At 47.9% G+C, this 15,542-nt stretch overlaps 1 protein-coding gene across 1 annotated transcript; it reads right to left on the reverse strand.

Moving 5' to 3' along the window:
- Window positions 1–2,992: 2,992 nt before the first annotated feature.
- Window positions 2,993–9,996, reverse strand: dnajc14 (DnaJ (Hsp40) homolog, subfamily C, member 14). Its single transcript, XM_080548393.1, has 6 exons — window positions 8,399–9,996; window positions 7,415–7,521; window positions 5,860–5,979; window positions 5,354–5,514; window positions 3,916–4,021; window positions 2,993–3,573 (listed from the first exon to the last, which is right to left on the reverse strand). Exons 1-6 carry the CDS (start codon window positions 9,830–9,832, stop codon window positions 3,231–3,233), a joined length of 2,271 nt encoding a protein of 756 aa, XP_080404519.1. The 5' UTR covers window positions 9,833–9,996; the 3' UTR covers window positions 2,993–3,230.
- Window positions 9,997–15,542: the final 5,546 nt, after the last annotated feature.

The raw sequence follows: 15,542 nt of genomic DNA on the forward strand, positions 1-15,542 counted from the left end.
GTATGAATTCACTGTACACTATAAAGGGAGTACTTTCAGATTTTAGTCCCACAATTCAATGGGGCAGGTAGGGATGCGGACGGTAGTGAAACTGAACCAACTTGAACGTCATGACTGAGCTACAGTTTCTTAGTATGAATGAGGTGTAGTATGTTTCCAACATACATAACTTACTACATACATTTTACTTCACAGTAGGCCCCAAATAGTATGTAGTATGGTTATTATGTAGTAGATACTTCAACGAAAGAGTAGGCCCTAAATAGTAGTAATAGTAAAGCAGTATGAACTTTCGTTCACAGCAAAATTCATAACTGCATTGTCAGTGGACTTCCTGTTTTCTACTCCATCAGAACTCTCTAGACTTTCAGCTGTGTGAACGAGTGACACATTAATAAAGAAACAGTCCACACAAAATCACAAAACAAAACATTTGTTCATCTGTAGGAAATAAACTTTATTATGAAAACCAGAGAAAAAAATAAAATAAAATCAACTGGACAGTGATGATTTATCGTAGTATTAAACTCTTGTAGGCCAACTCCTCACAGCTCCCGCCTAAAAAAAAAACAACAACCTGGAAAATGTAAGTGTCCCATACATTAAACCCCAATGATTGTCTGATTTTTTTTTGCATATTCTGTTTGAAAAATATCAAAAGAAAAACCTCTCTCTGGGATGTTGGCTCTTCATCCATTGGTGGAACCCGTTGTTGACTTGCCGCTTTAGATTGCTACTTAAGCCATACATTCTCAAGTCAACTTGGGGATCTAAATGTAATAGCAATGCCATTGCAGCGTAAACTGGTATTAAATTAAACCTCTACATTAAAGCTCCATTAAAAAAATCAAATGGACAATTGCATTGCAAACGTTATATCACTTCAAGGAGAGCAAATAAACATGTGCAACAAGGGAGGTACGTCCCACTTCATCAAGGCTACACAACAAATCCATCCACAGAATAACAGAAAGGTACAACCAGGGAAGCGTAACCGTGATCCAACCGTTTAAATTGACTCAGTTTTTGTATCCTTTCCTGTAACCTAGCCCTCTCTGGCTTTCAAGAGAAATTAGATTGATTAACTTTCACCACGAATTTGCTTCCGATACGGTAATCCCACAGGAAAACAACAGCTACTCACACATGTATTAGCTGTGATGAGTAAAATACACTGTTAGAGGTCTGACTGTTGTTAATTGTTTACTCTAAACACTGTTATTAACCGTGGAGTGAGGAGAAAAGAGAAGGCAGTGGTAGCTTGTCTTTAAAGGTCCCATATTATCCCCTGTTCAACACGTTAATAGGTCTAATAGGTCTCTGGGGTCTCCAAAACCATGTCATTGATGTTTCTTTGCTGAAATACCACTCAGATTCTAATCTAAGGGCATTCTAGCACGCCTCTATACTGCTCTCTTTCAGTCCCGGGGTAGGGTATTCCATCAACGTCACTAAAGGAAAATCCAGCCTTATTCTGATAAGTCTCGCGAGAGTTATCAAAAATCATAAGCCTGGATTTTCCTTCAGCGACGTTGATGGAATACCCCCCCTGTTCTCAACAGACGCTGTTTCTGTGTCTGTAGCTTTAAATGCAAATGAGCTGCTGCTCCCCGCGCCGCGTGATGACATACGGCTAAAGAAACGGCACACCTTCTCAAAGGTGACTGAGTTCTGAAGCCGTGGGCGGAGACACTCAGACGGGGGGAGAGGTATAATTCTAATGAGACTCCACTTGTAGGACGGAGCGGCAAATCTGAACGGCTTGTTGGTTGAATCGCATGTTTTTTGAAATAGGCAGACCACAGAAAACTGACTGTGTTCTTTTATTTCACAGTTTATGTGTCAGCAGGCCCATCAGAGGCCCAAATGTATGTCCACAAGCACTGAAAGGTGATCGTTTTTTTTCCTCATAATATGGGACCTTTAAATAAAATGGGGGGTAGACCTGTTACAGTCTTAACATGTTGCTCCTGTGTTTGATAACCTTCAAACTGCTGTTATGTTCTGTGTCTGTTGAAGAATCTCCTCTCTCTATTACTCTCCTATAGCCATTGTGCTCTACACCAGGGTTAATCGTCAAACAGGTATCACGTAAGTAAACATCAAAGTTCAATGGATGCATACATAGTTTGAGAATTTGAGAATGTTAATCTATCTTCCGGACAATAACACCAAAGGCTAAGGGATTGAAAGCAGCAAAAAGGTCGACTCTCCTTCCTGAATGCTTAACCGTGACGCCTTTACAAAGTGCATCTTTATAGGGTCGGATGTGTTGAGAGATATATCAAGCATACAGTATTCACTGGAGCTATACATAATTGATATCCAAGTTTGGCAGAGATGCAGGTCGAAAAAAAAGCAACTCCTCCTCACAAACTTAACTTTCAAATATAAATTACAAATGTTTCAAACTATGAAAATGTTTCGCTCTAACTTCATTCAAAGCGATATAATGGCAGATAAGCAGTTGCTCAAATGACGGAAAGGGGGTGCGAGTAAAAGCAATAACGGGGCCGGGCAGCCCCCCCCTTTTAGAGATATCATCTTCCAGGATTTAAAACGGGTTCATCCAGCAAGTTGGCCACCATCAATCAGCCTCTTTCTCCTCTGATGTTAAACACACAATTCCCCCACCACACACAGTCTGAACAAAACTGAGCCGTGAAGCGAAATAACCTTCGTCCAAAAACAAAGAAGCAGTGACGGAACTCAAGAGCCAAATGACAATGTAATGAAGCGATCATGCAAATGCAGGATTCGGCAGGAAAGTAAGACCTAGGGTACCGGGAAATGTGTCTGCGTTACAGCGATAGGCTTTTGATCTCAGTGGCATGGCTACAGCGGTTTTCACAAAAATACCCCCCCGCCCTCCCCCCCACCAAAAAAAAAAAAAAACGTTAACTGAGGGCGAGAGGCATATAACCCCACGTAACCACAAATATACTTCAACTGAGGTGTTTCCTTCTGCTTCATGGTTAAAAGAAGTCCCTCTCCTTTGGCTCACGCCGCGGTTTTCAGCCGGTCTTTGATAAAGTGTGGCAGCCCCTGACCGTGTGAATCTTCCTGAGTTCGACTCATAGTAGTTACTTAGGGCAGGTCCGAGCTCACGCGAACACATAAGCAAGAGAGACAAACATGGCTGCCATGTTGTGTCCGTTGAGTGTGTCCTGCGTCGCCGTGGCGACACATTCAAAATGGCCCGGCAGTCTCTCTCTCTCTCTCTCTCTCTCTCACCTCTGGAAGGGCTTGCGGACTTTCTTCCTCCTGCGAGGAGGTTTGCCGCTCTCTGCCCAGGTCTCGCCGGCGCCGCTGGTCTCCGGCCTCTGCTGCCCCCCCCCAGGCACGAAGAAGCCTGTCTGAGGCGGGGGCGGGGAGAAAGGTCCACTAGGTCCAGCTCCAGCTCCGGGTCCGGTTCCAGAACCACCAGAGGGGTGGTGTGGGGGGGGTCCCGGGGGGGAGAAGAACCCCCCGTTAGCGGTCATGTCGCTGGGAGGTCCCCCCTGGAAGATGCGGTTAAAAAAGTCCTGCAAGTCTGCGGGGTTGCTCGGCCCCGGGGGTTGCTCCGGGGGAGGCCTGGAAATCATCGGAAATAAAGAGTCGAGTTAAAAACATTCATTCTGTTTTAACTGATCCTCTATATAAACCCGTGGAGTTCCATTGAGACGGTAAGCAGCTTGTGCAACAAAGCCCTGGCCAAGAGACAGAATCCACAGGCACCAAAGAGGCTCTAAATCTAGTTCTGAGCTCGGCTATCCCTAAAATGTGGCTAATTAGTCACTTGTTATTATGTAATCTATTCCTGTGTGCACCTGTGCCGAGCACCGAGCACCCAGCATTGAGGGATCAATCTAATTCAGGCATATGTGCCCGTTTTGAGCGGTCACATCATAACAGCCTTCTGCTCCGGGGACTCACCGGTGGCGTGTGGAGCTGGCGGCGTTGTTCTTGGAGCCGAAGGAGATGTGGTAGGGCACGCGGTGCGTGTCAGGGGAGATGCCGATCCGCTGGCAGCCTGCCCACTCTGGAAGGTGGGGGAGGTCAGGTGAGACAGGTGATAGAGGTCAGGTGAGACAATCTTTGCTTAGCATTGAATTCAGTTCAAGTGCTCTTGACTCTATACATTTTTTAATTATATTTGTATTATTTAACCTTTATTTATCCAGGAGGACCGGGCCAAGAAAGCACACCAGTACAGGTACAAGTTTACACAACTGGAGAATAAAAAATAATAAATAACAAGACAAGGGATAACAGATCAATATTATAAAATCCATTTTAGGAGTAGCAATTGCACCCTTCTGTTACACATTTCTTAATCAGAGCGTTGACCTCTCCCAGGGAGAGGAGATTATTAAACTGTAGTGTGTTCCGGAGGTTATTCCACGACCAGGGCTCAAAATAAGAGAGAGCTGCTCTGCCAAGTTCCCAGTGCATCCTGGGTACCCGGTAGAGCAACAACCATCTCGTGGAGCGAAAATCCAACAGCTGCTGGTGAGTGACATGAGATGACATAGATATGAAGGGAGTTTGCCCAGTATGGCTTTGTAAATAAAGATGTACCAGTGATGGTGTCTCCTTAGGCTTAATGAAGGCCAGGAAACCAGATCATAACGTACACAGGGATGTGTACGAGATAATGAGTTGGATATGAAACGTAGAGAACTATGATACAGACAGAGCCTAGGCAGCAAGTTGTAGAGGAAGCAGCATTCATGTATATAATGTCCCCATAGTCGAGAACACTTAGAACGTAGCCTGAACAAGTGTTTTACCTAGCTGCTAAATTGAGTCAGGCTTTATTTCGATAATAAAAACCCAGCCTAACCTTCAGTTTCTTTACGAGGTTCATAATATGCAAAAGTACTTATCGGATGACACTCTTTCAATTGAGTCCTGTTAACATTATCTAAGATCTGGGAGCGAGCTCTGGAAAAGATCATAAATGTGATTTTCTTAGCACTGAGAATCAACTTTAGACCGTATGATGAGACCTGCAACTGTTTAAAGGCAGTCTGGAGCTCATCAACAACCTGCCTCAGGGAAGAGGCAACTGAGTAAACTAGCTAGGGTGTCGTCTGCATAAAGATGCACTTCTAGCTGCAAGCATGTCCTTCCCAGTGTTATTTATGACAATAGTAAACAAGACAGGGCCTAGAATTGAGCCTTGGGGGACTCCCTTAGAGACCTTGTGACCATCTGTATATACACACTAGGTTCAACCCTAAACCGTAAAAAAAAGTAGTAAAATGTAAACAAGCCCCTGTTGTTTACATTTTACTACTTTTTTTTACGGTTTAGGGTTTACTTCGGGTTTACTACCCCAACACTTTTTTTTGTTTTAAACAGACAGTACCTGTGATGTCATAAACCTTGTTGTCCATACAGGCGAAGTATGTGATGCGTAAGCCCAGCATGCTAGACTCCGCCCACAGGTCTCCCTCCTCGGCGCCATGACGACGGTTGCACTCCGCACAGAACCGCGCCTCCACCGGCTCACGTTCCATCTCGAACCTCCTGCACACAAGAGAAGGTCCTCAACGTTAACACAAACATCACCAAGACACATACAGAACGGGGCAGCAGGGAGCTGCATGTGAGCTGGTGACTGGAGGGTGGCTGGCATCATATATAAGATGCCTACCACTACCGTTGTGCCCTTGAGCAAGGCACTTTAACCCCTAATTGCTCCAGGGGCGCTGACTATGGCTGACTCTGTGCCTAGAGCAAAAAATTAATTTCGTTGTACTGATTTCGTTGTGCAATGACAGAAAGGTTGAATCTAATCGACAGAAGGGGATGCTCTTTGTGAATAATATCATATGAAACCGACGTCATGGCTGTTCAGTGTGAGCGACGTACTTGTGCTTGCCCTCGCACTTGGTGCACATCATGGTGTTCATGGCCTCCTTCAGGTCGTCCTGCAGCTTGGTGAGGAACTCGTTCATTGACTTCGACAGCTCCGTCGCTGCCATGCGCTTCCTGTGTGAGGAAGCAGACATGTTAATGCAGACATGTGCTTCCTGTGTGAGGTGCAGACATGTTAGTGATGTCTTACATGTCACTGTTTGCGCTTTGAATTGCATTCATGTACGAAAGGCGCTATATAAATAAAGTTTCACTTCACTTCACTGTTTACAAATACTAATTTTGCCATTTAGCAGACGCTTTTATCCAAAGCGACTTACAATTACGAATTACAGGGACATTCCCCCTGGAGTAACTGAGGGCTAAGTGCCTTACTCAAGGGCACACTAGTAGTGGTGTGGCTTCAGGCGGGATTTGAACTCACAACCTTCCGATCGGAAGTCCAACACACTATCCACTAGACCACCACTACCCCTTTTACTACTTTACCCCGGTAAATACTACCATTGCACATACCATATTTTTGCACATTGCACATACCTCCTTTGATATAACCTCTATTTATACTTCTGTACATACCAGACTGTACATCGCTACCTTAACTGTACATAGTCCAAAATGCAGCAGCGAGGGTTTTAACCAAAACAAGCAGACGAGCTCATATAACTCCTATTTTAGAGACTCTACACTGGCTTCCTGTTATGTTCAGAATAGATTTCAAGATCCTTCTGCTTGTTTATAAAGCTCTCACTGGCACAGCACCAGAATATCTGAAAGACCCTTTGCTAGTATATCAGCCCAATAGAGCTCTCAGGTCTTCTGACGCCGGTTTTCTCTACAAAATAAAAATATACAAAAGAAGAGATTTGGTGAGGCTGCATTCTCATTTTATGCACCCAAATTGTGGAATGCACTGCCAGTTTACATTAAAGATGCAACCTCAGCAAATATGTTCAAGTCAAGACTAAAAACCCATCTTTTTAATATTGCCTTTTAATAACTAAATTATTAAATTATTATTATATAATGATTGGAGCAGTTTGAGCTGCAACGTTCGCAGGAAAAGTGCTATACAAATAAAAAGTTATTATTATTATTATCTTAACTGTACATAGCTCATAACTGTATATTCCCTCTAACTACCGTACTTGCATTACTGTAGGCCCTACCTATCACTATCACCGTCATGCTGTTATATCATGTTTTAGCTAATCTAAAAAACTGTGACTTTCGCCGAAAGGTGACAAGTTTGCACCCCTGATTGTAAGACTGTGGTCAAAGTCATCCCCCCTTCTCCGCTCCATCCTCACAGTATCAACTGAATACAGCCTAACGTGATGGTTCATGTTATGTGTGCTGTGCTGTGCTGTCAGTCTAGCGTGATGGTTCATGTTGTATGTGCTGTGCTGCCAGTCTAGCGTGATGGTTCATGTTGTATGTGCTGTGCTGTCAGTCTCGCGTGATGGTTCATGTTGTACGTGCTGTGCTAGTCAGTCTAACGTGATGGTTCATGTTGTATGTGCTGTGCCGTCGGTCGGTGCGTACTCACAGCTCGTACTCCCTCCGTGTCTCTGGGTTGCTGACGATGTCCCAGGCAGCACGCAGGACCTTGAAGGCCTCCCCGGCACGCGGGTGCTTGTTCTTGTCTGGATGGACCTGAGAGAGAATTTACAAGAGACAGTGAGAGAATGGAGGGGGGGAAAGAGGGCCCGAGGGAGGTACTTAAAATGTTGGCACCAAGGCTATATTTTAGTGATGTCTGTTGGCCATTTGGCACTGAGTCAACAGCGACGCATGATCGGCCAAGTAAAAAAAAAACGACTCTGGCTCAGGTCCTCACCGGCCCAGCTAAGACCACTTTCCTGTCAGCGGCACACCCGTTTCTTTTGTTCCTGCCCGTCCTGAGGCGATGATGGAATAGTCAGATAGTCAATAGTCCTAACCCTAGTAGACGTAGTGCGCCTACTTGAAAAATAAATGTATGTGTTTATTTAAATGGTTGTTGTTTAGTTTTTTTTTCATGGTCAAGACTCAAGACCCATAACCGTCAATTACACGGTTATTCAATTACCGTCACAGCCCTCGTTATTGCACTCGTCTTTTCAGCAGCAGTCACTGTACTTCTAAGTGTGTGATGCCCATTTCTTATTCCCTCCTGTTAACTCATCTGGACAGCCGTGCTGTCTGTAATCAACCCCCGCCCCACGTCCCCAGGCCCAACACCAGACCCCACCCCAACCCCCTAACCAAGGCCAAAACTCTTCACTCTTCATAGGAACAGCATGATTTATGTGTTTCGTTGATGTTTTTTGTTGAAAGGAAATGGTATGTAAAAGTGACGTGTATATATATACAGTTGACAAATACATTTTGTTGACGAAGTATGTGTGTAAATACCGGTGTTAAAAAAACTGGTGTTAAAAAAACTGGTTTTAAAAAAACTAATAACATAAGTATACTTTGTTTGGCGCAAGGATTGACCGGGGGAGGGGAGGGTGGGAAAACCTTCTTATTCCCCCGTGTGTCAACTCACCTGGACAGCCAGCTGTCGGTAGGCCCTCTTCAGCTCCGCCTCCGTGGCGTGGGCCTCCACCCCCAGCACGGTGAAAGGGTCCAGCTCGTCCTCCGGTACCTGAGCCAACGCCAGCAGTCTCTCTAGTTCCTGCCCGGGCTCCGTCCTCCCCGCCCAGCCAGGCGGCTCGGAGCCGTAAGGTGGGGGTGCCGCCGCCGCCATCTGGGTGCGCCGCCATCTCCTCCTGATCCACCCGGCGACCCTCTCCGTCAACGAGGCCACCCTCGCCCAGACCCGGGAGTCCTGCGCGGCGGCCCACCACCGCCGGCCCCGCTCCCCGCCGAGCCGGCCCAGCGCCCCCCGGGCCCACTGGGACCCCAGGAACGCCACGGCGCAGAGCAGCTGGAAGCAGCACGCGGACGTCTGCCCGGCCCACCGCACCGACCTCGCGCCCTTGTCCGCCAGGCCCGCCCCGGCGCCCCGGGCCCTCCCCAGCAGGCGCTGGGCGTCCGCCCTCATCCCGGGGACGTCCGTCACCTTGGCCAGGAACCGGGAGCCCAGGTCGTAGAGCGCCACCCCGCCGGTCTCCACGGCGACGCCGCAGCGGTGCGTCACCGTGACGATGAGCTCCACCACCATGTGGATGCAGGAGATGCACCAGGGGCTGAGGGACTCCGACAGCAGCTCCCGGAAGGCCAGGGCGAGCTGGGCGCCCGTCTGCCGGCGGCCGCGGCCCTGGTGGTGGTGGTGGTTGTTGTTGTTGTTGTTGTTGCGCCTCCGGGCCTGCTTGTGCCTTCCTCCTCCTCCTCCGCCACCAGAAGACAGGGAGCTTTTAGGGAAGGAGGAGGAGGAGGTGGAGGAGGAGGGGGGGTAGGAGGAGGGAGTCTGGCTGCTCTGCTGCTGCTCAGAGGTTGACGCCGCCCCCCCGCCTCCGCCACTGTTGCGGGACCTTCCCCTCCTCCCGGCTCTCCATCCGGACTCCCAGTTCGCACGCAGGGTGTCCTTACCACCTTCCTCTTCGTCTCTGTCCTCCGTCTCCTCAGCTACTCCTCCTCCTCCTCCTCCTTCTCCATCTCCCATTTCCTGCTCAGTCCCCTCCTGTCTCAGAGGGAACTCTTCCTCCTCCTCATCATCATCCTCCTCTTTGGTGTATGTAATCCCACAGTCCTCCCCTTCGATGTCTTCTCCTGCATCGTCTTGGGGTTGGACTGGGGCTGGAGGGGCAGGTTTGACAACACATGCTATTCCCTCCTCCAGAAGTAATTGTTGCGAGTCCGCCTCCTCCTCCTCCTCCTCCTTCCCCTCCTCCTCTCTCTCTTCCCTCTGATTGGGAGAAGAAGAAGAAGTGGATAACAAGCCGGGAACAGCCGAGTGGAGGGTGTCTTCAGGGCCCTCTTCAGGTGACCCCTCAGCCACTCTCTCCATCTCCCTCTCAGCCACCTTGTTTTCCATCATCCTCCTCCTCCCAGGATCTTGATTTAAACGCTAGCAATGTCTCTAAGCTCATGGAAGGTGATGGCCTTGGTCCATTCCCTATGACCATACCTTCCCCGACACTTCCCTTAGAAGGGCAGGAGAGTCAGACAAGGAGGGCTGAATGTGTGAACAGCAGCAGCAGACGCCATTGTCCCTCAATACTACTTATCCTATCCAGACACTTTGCAGTTGCACAGACATCGCTCAAAGGATCAATCGTAATCGTTGCAATCTTTGGTTCCCGATGACATCATTTTTGCAGCCAAGTCTTGCCTGGGGGGGAGACACAGGTAGTACGAACAGGTTAGATGGCACATGTTTACTCACTTTGTCCTCACAACAACATCATTATACACTATTTACTCATACGGAAGTCAAATAGGACGATTATCTGTTGCTAGGGCTTGGCACTGACATACTAGGCATATTTGGATACCAGCAGCAAACCAATTCATTGTAATAAGCCTAAGGGGCCCTGGTGGGAATGTCTGTGTGTGTCTGATCTCAGCATCACAGCGTTCAAAGGGGGTCTGATCTGACTTAGCCATCTAGCTATGGCTAGTGATTCCCATTCTCTCACCTTCTCCCAAAGTGTCTGCACCTTGGACAGATCAAAGCCACGGAATGGTGAATCATGCAATATAGAGAGCATCTATCTAGCCTTTACTTGCAACATAGAGACATCTATCTAAGCCTTTGCTTGCAATAATCCAACGCTTTCAAACGCATAACATTGCCTTTGGGGTGGGAATCCTAAATGACAACCAAGCTTTATGTTGTGATCTCTGATCTCTCCAGACTCCCAACGCCCAGATATCCCCCCAGTGACCAACACCATCCCCCTGGCCACACCACACATCTCTCCTTCGATATCTTAGACATATAAATAGCATATAAATGGCTATAGCTAGCCAGCTAGTTTGTTTGTTAAAAGCAGAAATGAACCGAGAGAACGAGAGATGTTACAGGCTAGCTCGCTGTTAGCTGTTAGCAGGATAAGACACATATCATAGCCTGACATGTTAAGCTAGCTAAGGTTTACAATACAAACGTCCAGAGTTGGCGTACATGTGTTACAACCTGTAAAAGGTTGACCACGGTTGTTTAGACTGGTAGCTTATAAGTGCAGGTAATCATATTATATTATTATAATCATATTATTATCAACAACTTACTCTTGTGTCCGGGGAGAGCCAGGCAGGCGAGCCACTTCCCTCTCAGGCTGGCAGCAGCTTAGCTTAGCATAGGTTAGCCTCCTAGCCTGTCTGTCCACAGAGCCACAGACAGTGTTGCTCTCCCGATTAGAAAGCTAAGCTAAGCTGAATGATAAACAAACCAAACAGCGTTATCCTTATAACTGTGTGTAAAACTCCTCTACTAAGTAACTGTTGTCTTCTGTGTGAGAATGACGCTTATTGTTGTGGGTTCTCTCAGGCTAAGTGATTTTGTTTTTGGGTGTTTTTCTCTTCCTGCTGATTTCATTCTTGTGCTTAAGCCTGTCCTTCTGGTTTGGCTTCTTCTCACAACCCAGGATTGGTTTCACTTCCGAGGGCAGACAGACAGACACCTTCTGAGAGCAGACAGACAGACACCTTCTGAGAGCAGACAGACAGACAGACACCTCCTGAGAGCAGACAGACAGACAGACAGACACCTTCTGAGAGCAGACAGACAGACACCTTCTGAGAGCAGACAGACAGACACCTTCTGAGAGCAGACAGACACCTTCTGAGAGCAGACAGACAGACACCTTCTGAGAGCAGACAGACACCTTCTGAGAGCAGACAGACAGACACCTTCCGAGGGCAGCAGAGCAGACAGACACCTTCTGAGAGCAGACAGAGACCTTCTGAGGGCAGACAGACAGACAGACACCTTCTGAGGGCAGCAGTCAGACAGACAGACACCTTCTGAGAGCAGACAGACACCTTCTGAGAGCAGACAGACAGACAGACACCTTCTGAGAGCAGACAGACAGACAGACACCTTCTGAGAGCAGTCAGACAGACAGACACCTTCTGAGAGCAGACAGACACCTTCTGAGAGCAGACAGACAGACAGACAGACAGACAGACAGACAGACAGACAGACACCTTCTGAGAGCAGACAGACAGACACCTTCTGAGAGCAGTCAGACAGACAGACACCTTCTGAGAGCAGACAGACACCTTCTGAGAGCAGACAGACAGGCACCTTCTGAGAGCAGACAGACAGACAGACACCTTCTGAGAGCAGTCAGACAGACAGACACCTTCTGAGAGCAGACAGACAGACAGACACCTTCCGAGAACAGCAGAGCAGACAGACACCTTCTGAGAGCAGACAGACAGACACCTTCTGAGAGCAGACAGACAGACACCTTCTGAGAGCAGACAGACAGACAGACACCTTTCGAGAGCAGCAGAGCAGACAGAAACCTTCTGAGAGCAGACAGACAGACAGACACCTTCTGAGAGCAGACAGACAGACAGACACCTTCTGAGAGCAGACAGACAGACAGACACCTTCTGAGAGCAGACAGACAGACAGACACCTTCTGAGAGCAGACAGACAGACAGACACCTTCTGAGAGCAGACAGACAGACAGACACCTTCTGAGAGCAGACAGACAGACAGAAACCTTCTGAGAGCAGACAGACAGACAGACACCTTCTGAGAGCAGACAGACACCTTCTGAGAGCAGACAGACAGACAGACACCTTCTGAGAGCAGACAGACACCTTCTGAGAGCAGACAGACAGACACCTTCCGAGGGCAGCAGAGCAGACAGACACCTTCTGAGAGCAGACAGACAGACACCTTCTGGGGGCAGCAGTCAGTCAGACAGACAGACAGACAGACAGGCAGGCAGACAGACAGACAGGCAGACAGACAGCAGCAGACAGACACCTTCCGAGGGCAGCAGCAGACAGACAGACAGGCAGACAGACAGACAGGCAGGCAGGCAGGCAGACAGACAGACAGGCAGACAGACAGGCAGGCAGGCAGGCAGACAGACAGACACCTTCCGAGGGCAGCAGCAGACAGACAGACAGGCAGACAGACAGGCAGGCAGACAGACAGGCAGACAGACAGGCAGGCAGGCAGGCAGACAGACAGCAGCAGAGACAGACAGACAGACAGACAGCAGCAGAGACAGACAGACACCTTCCCCAAAGCCCTTCCTCAACCACAACCTTGTTTCCGCTGGATTAACCCCTATCTGTACCATGCATAATGACCATTAGTCTAAACCTTTGGTTTAAATTGGCTCTCTAATCGCATGAGGGACACAGTTTAAGTGTATTTGCATCTGCAAGAAGGATAGGACTTCAATGTCATTCAAAAAGTTATGAAATCACACATTTATTTGTTGTTTGCGTCAGTGTCACTTAATATAGCCTACTTTGTAAAAAAAAAAAAAACTAGTTCTCTGAAAAGATAGGAAACATATGCAATGAAATGAAAGCAATGATTGTAAGCCAGCCTGGCTGTGAGCATCCAACTCTCTCATGTCTGCATTCTCCACCACCCACCCACCCACACAGCCTACTCCCCGGATGTGCATTCTCTATTTCTGCCCATCCCGGATGCTGCTGCGCTCAAATGTGCTCCTCAAGGAGTGTGTGCAAGTGCGTGGGAAGCTGCGATATTTACTGGGGCGCTTCTGTGCGCTGGAGGAGGGGAACGGGGGGGGGCCGGGGGGGGGGGGGGGGCGAGGGGGCGAGGCGGGGGCGGCTGAGGGGGCGGTGGAGGCGACGGAGACAGTCTGTCAATACGCTTGGGGACTTGCGTCAATCAGTGACAGGGAGAATTACAAGCAGTAGAAAGACAGGTCTTACTACCACAGAACATCCAAGGATGGTTGGACTGACATTTTAGCCTGGGAATAGATCTCATCTCGGTATCCCCTCTTAGTTGAGATTCCCGTTTATAGCCAAGGCCCTAATCATTTAATTCGAGTTTTTTGGAAGTGTTAAATAAGACAAAGACAAGACCGCCGGCTAGGCTATATAGTTGGCTGATCGCCTAATCCCAGTTTATTGTAAACTAAATATAGACTAGTATTTCACACGCACACACACACAAGCTTTTCCCGAAAAGTCTAGCCTTTCTGGTTCAGAGGGCCACAGCTCCAGCATGCTTGCCCGCCCACCGCTGACCCCACCAGCGCGGTGATGGATGGAGGGGAACAATGGAACTTTGTGTAAAAAATCATAATCTCTGAACCCAGAATGAGTCTGATTTATCGAGACTAGTATACGCTAATGAAATCACACTGTTGTGGTGAACCTCAACCTATAGACTAGGGTACATGAACCATAGCCTAAAAGAATCATTCTCAGTCCGAATTTCATCATGTAATTGGAATTAATCTAATTCTAATCTGATCTAATCTTGCATCAAACACAATCGATCAGTCATGTTATGTAATGCTACTATGCTATTAGTTGTTTTTGGTAGATAAATTGCAGTGTGTTAACAGCCTGGGCTGATTTACATTAGCCTATATAGGGGAGGACGGGGTTGGTCGTCACACTTTTTACTGTTATTTGAATCCCTCACAAACTGTATCCTTTATAGATTCCATTTCCCGTGTAAAGGAAGTCTGAAGTGTCAGGTAGTAATGGAGTGCCCTTACTCTCCTTAAGATTATTCTGTTCAGAAGATGTGGACCGTCAAATACGTGTTGTGCACTTGTGACAACCATCCCCATTGTGGGGTTGGTTGTCCCCTATGTTATTTTAATGGATTTTTTTCGCCTGTAGGCCGTGATGTTTCTACAGTGATGCCTGTTGCTGCATCATCGGGGAATCCCCTTGCTTGTATCTGCGTCACGTTAGAGGATCTCTACCCAGCCGGTTGGAGACAGACAGTTCCCCTGCCTGCCACCCACTGGCTGATCCATCCGTGCCGTACCGTTATGCTGTCCATGTTTAAACGAACGAGGTTGTTCAGTCCAGAACAGTTTCCATACAGCCTGTCCATGCTATGGACAATGACACTATGCAATAAAAGCCTACATCGATGGCTGGCCTAGCAGCTTTTTTTGCTGCACATCTCACATCTCGCCTATACCACTACTTTTTAGTGCCCTGTAGCCTACAGTTTTTAGTGGTTTATTTGGGTCTTTTACTTGACAATTCTTTGGACAGGTGCATGTTATGCATGCGCGGGTGGGCAAACTAAATCGGAGAGAATTAAAGGGTTAATAAGCAAACCTCAGTCTTTCAAGCCCCCCTCCGCCCACAACCTCCAATTGTAAAGCCGCCTCTCTCTCCTACCGGCAGAGGAAAGCTCTTGTTCGGTCAGATGGCGTGCTGCAGACCGCCCCCGGCTTTCTCGCGCCCACACAGCCAGCAACCAACCCGGTGCACCGGGGGAGGACTTCTGCCAACGGAACACAGACGACTTACAATACGCACAGGGATTCAGATTCTGATGCCAACACCATCCACTCCAAAGTGGAAAAGATTCAAGAACCACCCGATAGATAGTAAAGGCTACATGTAAAATCGATTGCATATGGGGCCTGAATTAAGAATATGTCGTCTATTGATTCTACTGATCGCATATTAGATTATTTGTCGGTGGCTTTTTTTCTCACTTCTTCTCAGTTCATTTCAGAACTTAACGGGACCGGATGGGACTTCGAATCGCAATTAGGGCTACACCATTGAAACTCGAGAAGGCGAAATCGTCGAGGTGT

The sequence above is a fragment of the Nansenia antarctica genome (genome assembly GCF_963989245.1).
Source record: "Nansenia antarctica genome assembly, chromosome: 18".
Lineage (NCBI taxonomy): Eukaryota > Metazoa > Chordata > Actinopteri > Argentiniformes > Microstomatidae > Nansenia > Nansenia antarctica.

Excerpts from the sequence above, each read along its gene's own strand:
- dnajc14 (XM_080548393.1), bottom strand. The coding sequence starts at position 9,832 with ATGATGGAAAACAAGGTGGCTGAGAGGGAGATGGAGAGAGTGGCTGAG. Across the intron at positions 5,515-5,859 it reads AAGTGCGAGGGCAAGCACAA|GAGGTTCGAGATGGAACGTG; the intron begins GTACGTCGCTCA and ends TCTTGTGTGCAG. Across the intron at positions 3,574-3,915 it reads GCCAGCTCCACACGCCACCG|GCCTCCCCCGGAGCAACCCC; the intron begins GTGAGTCCCCGG and ends GATGATTTCCAG.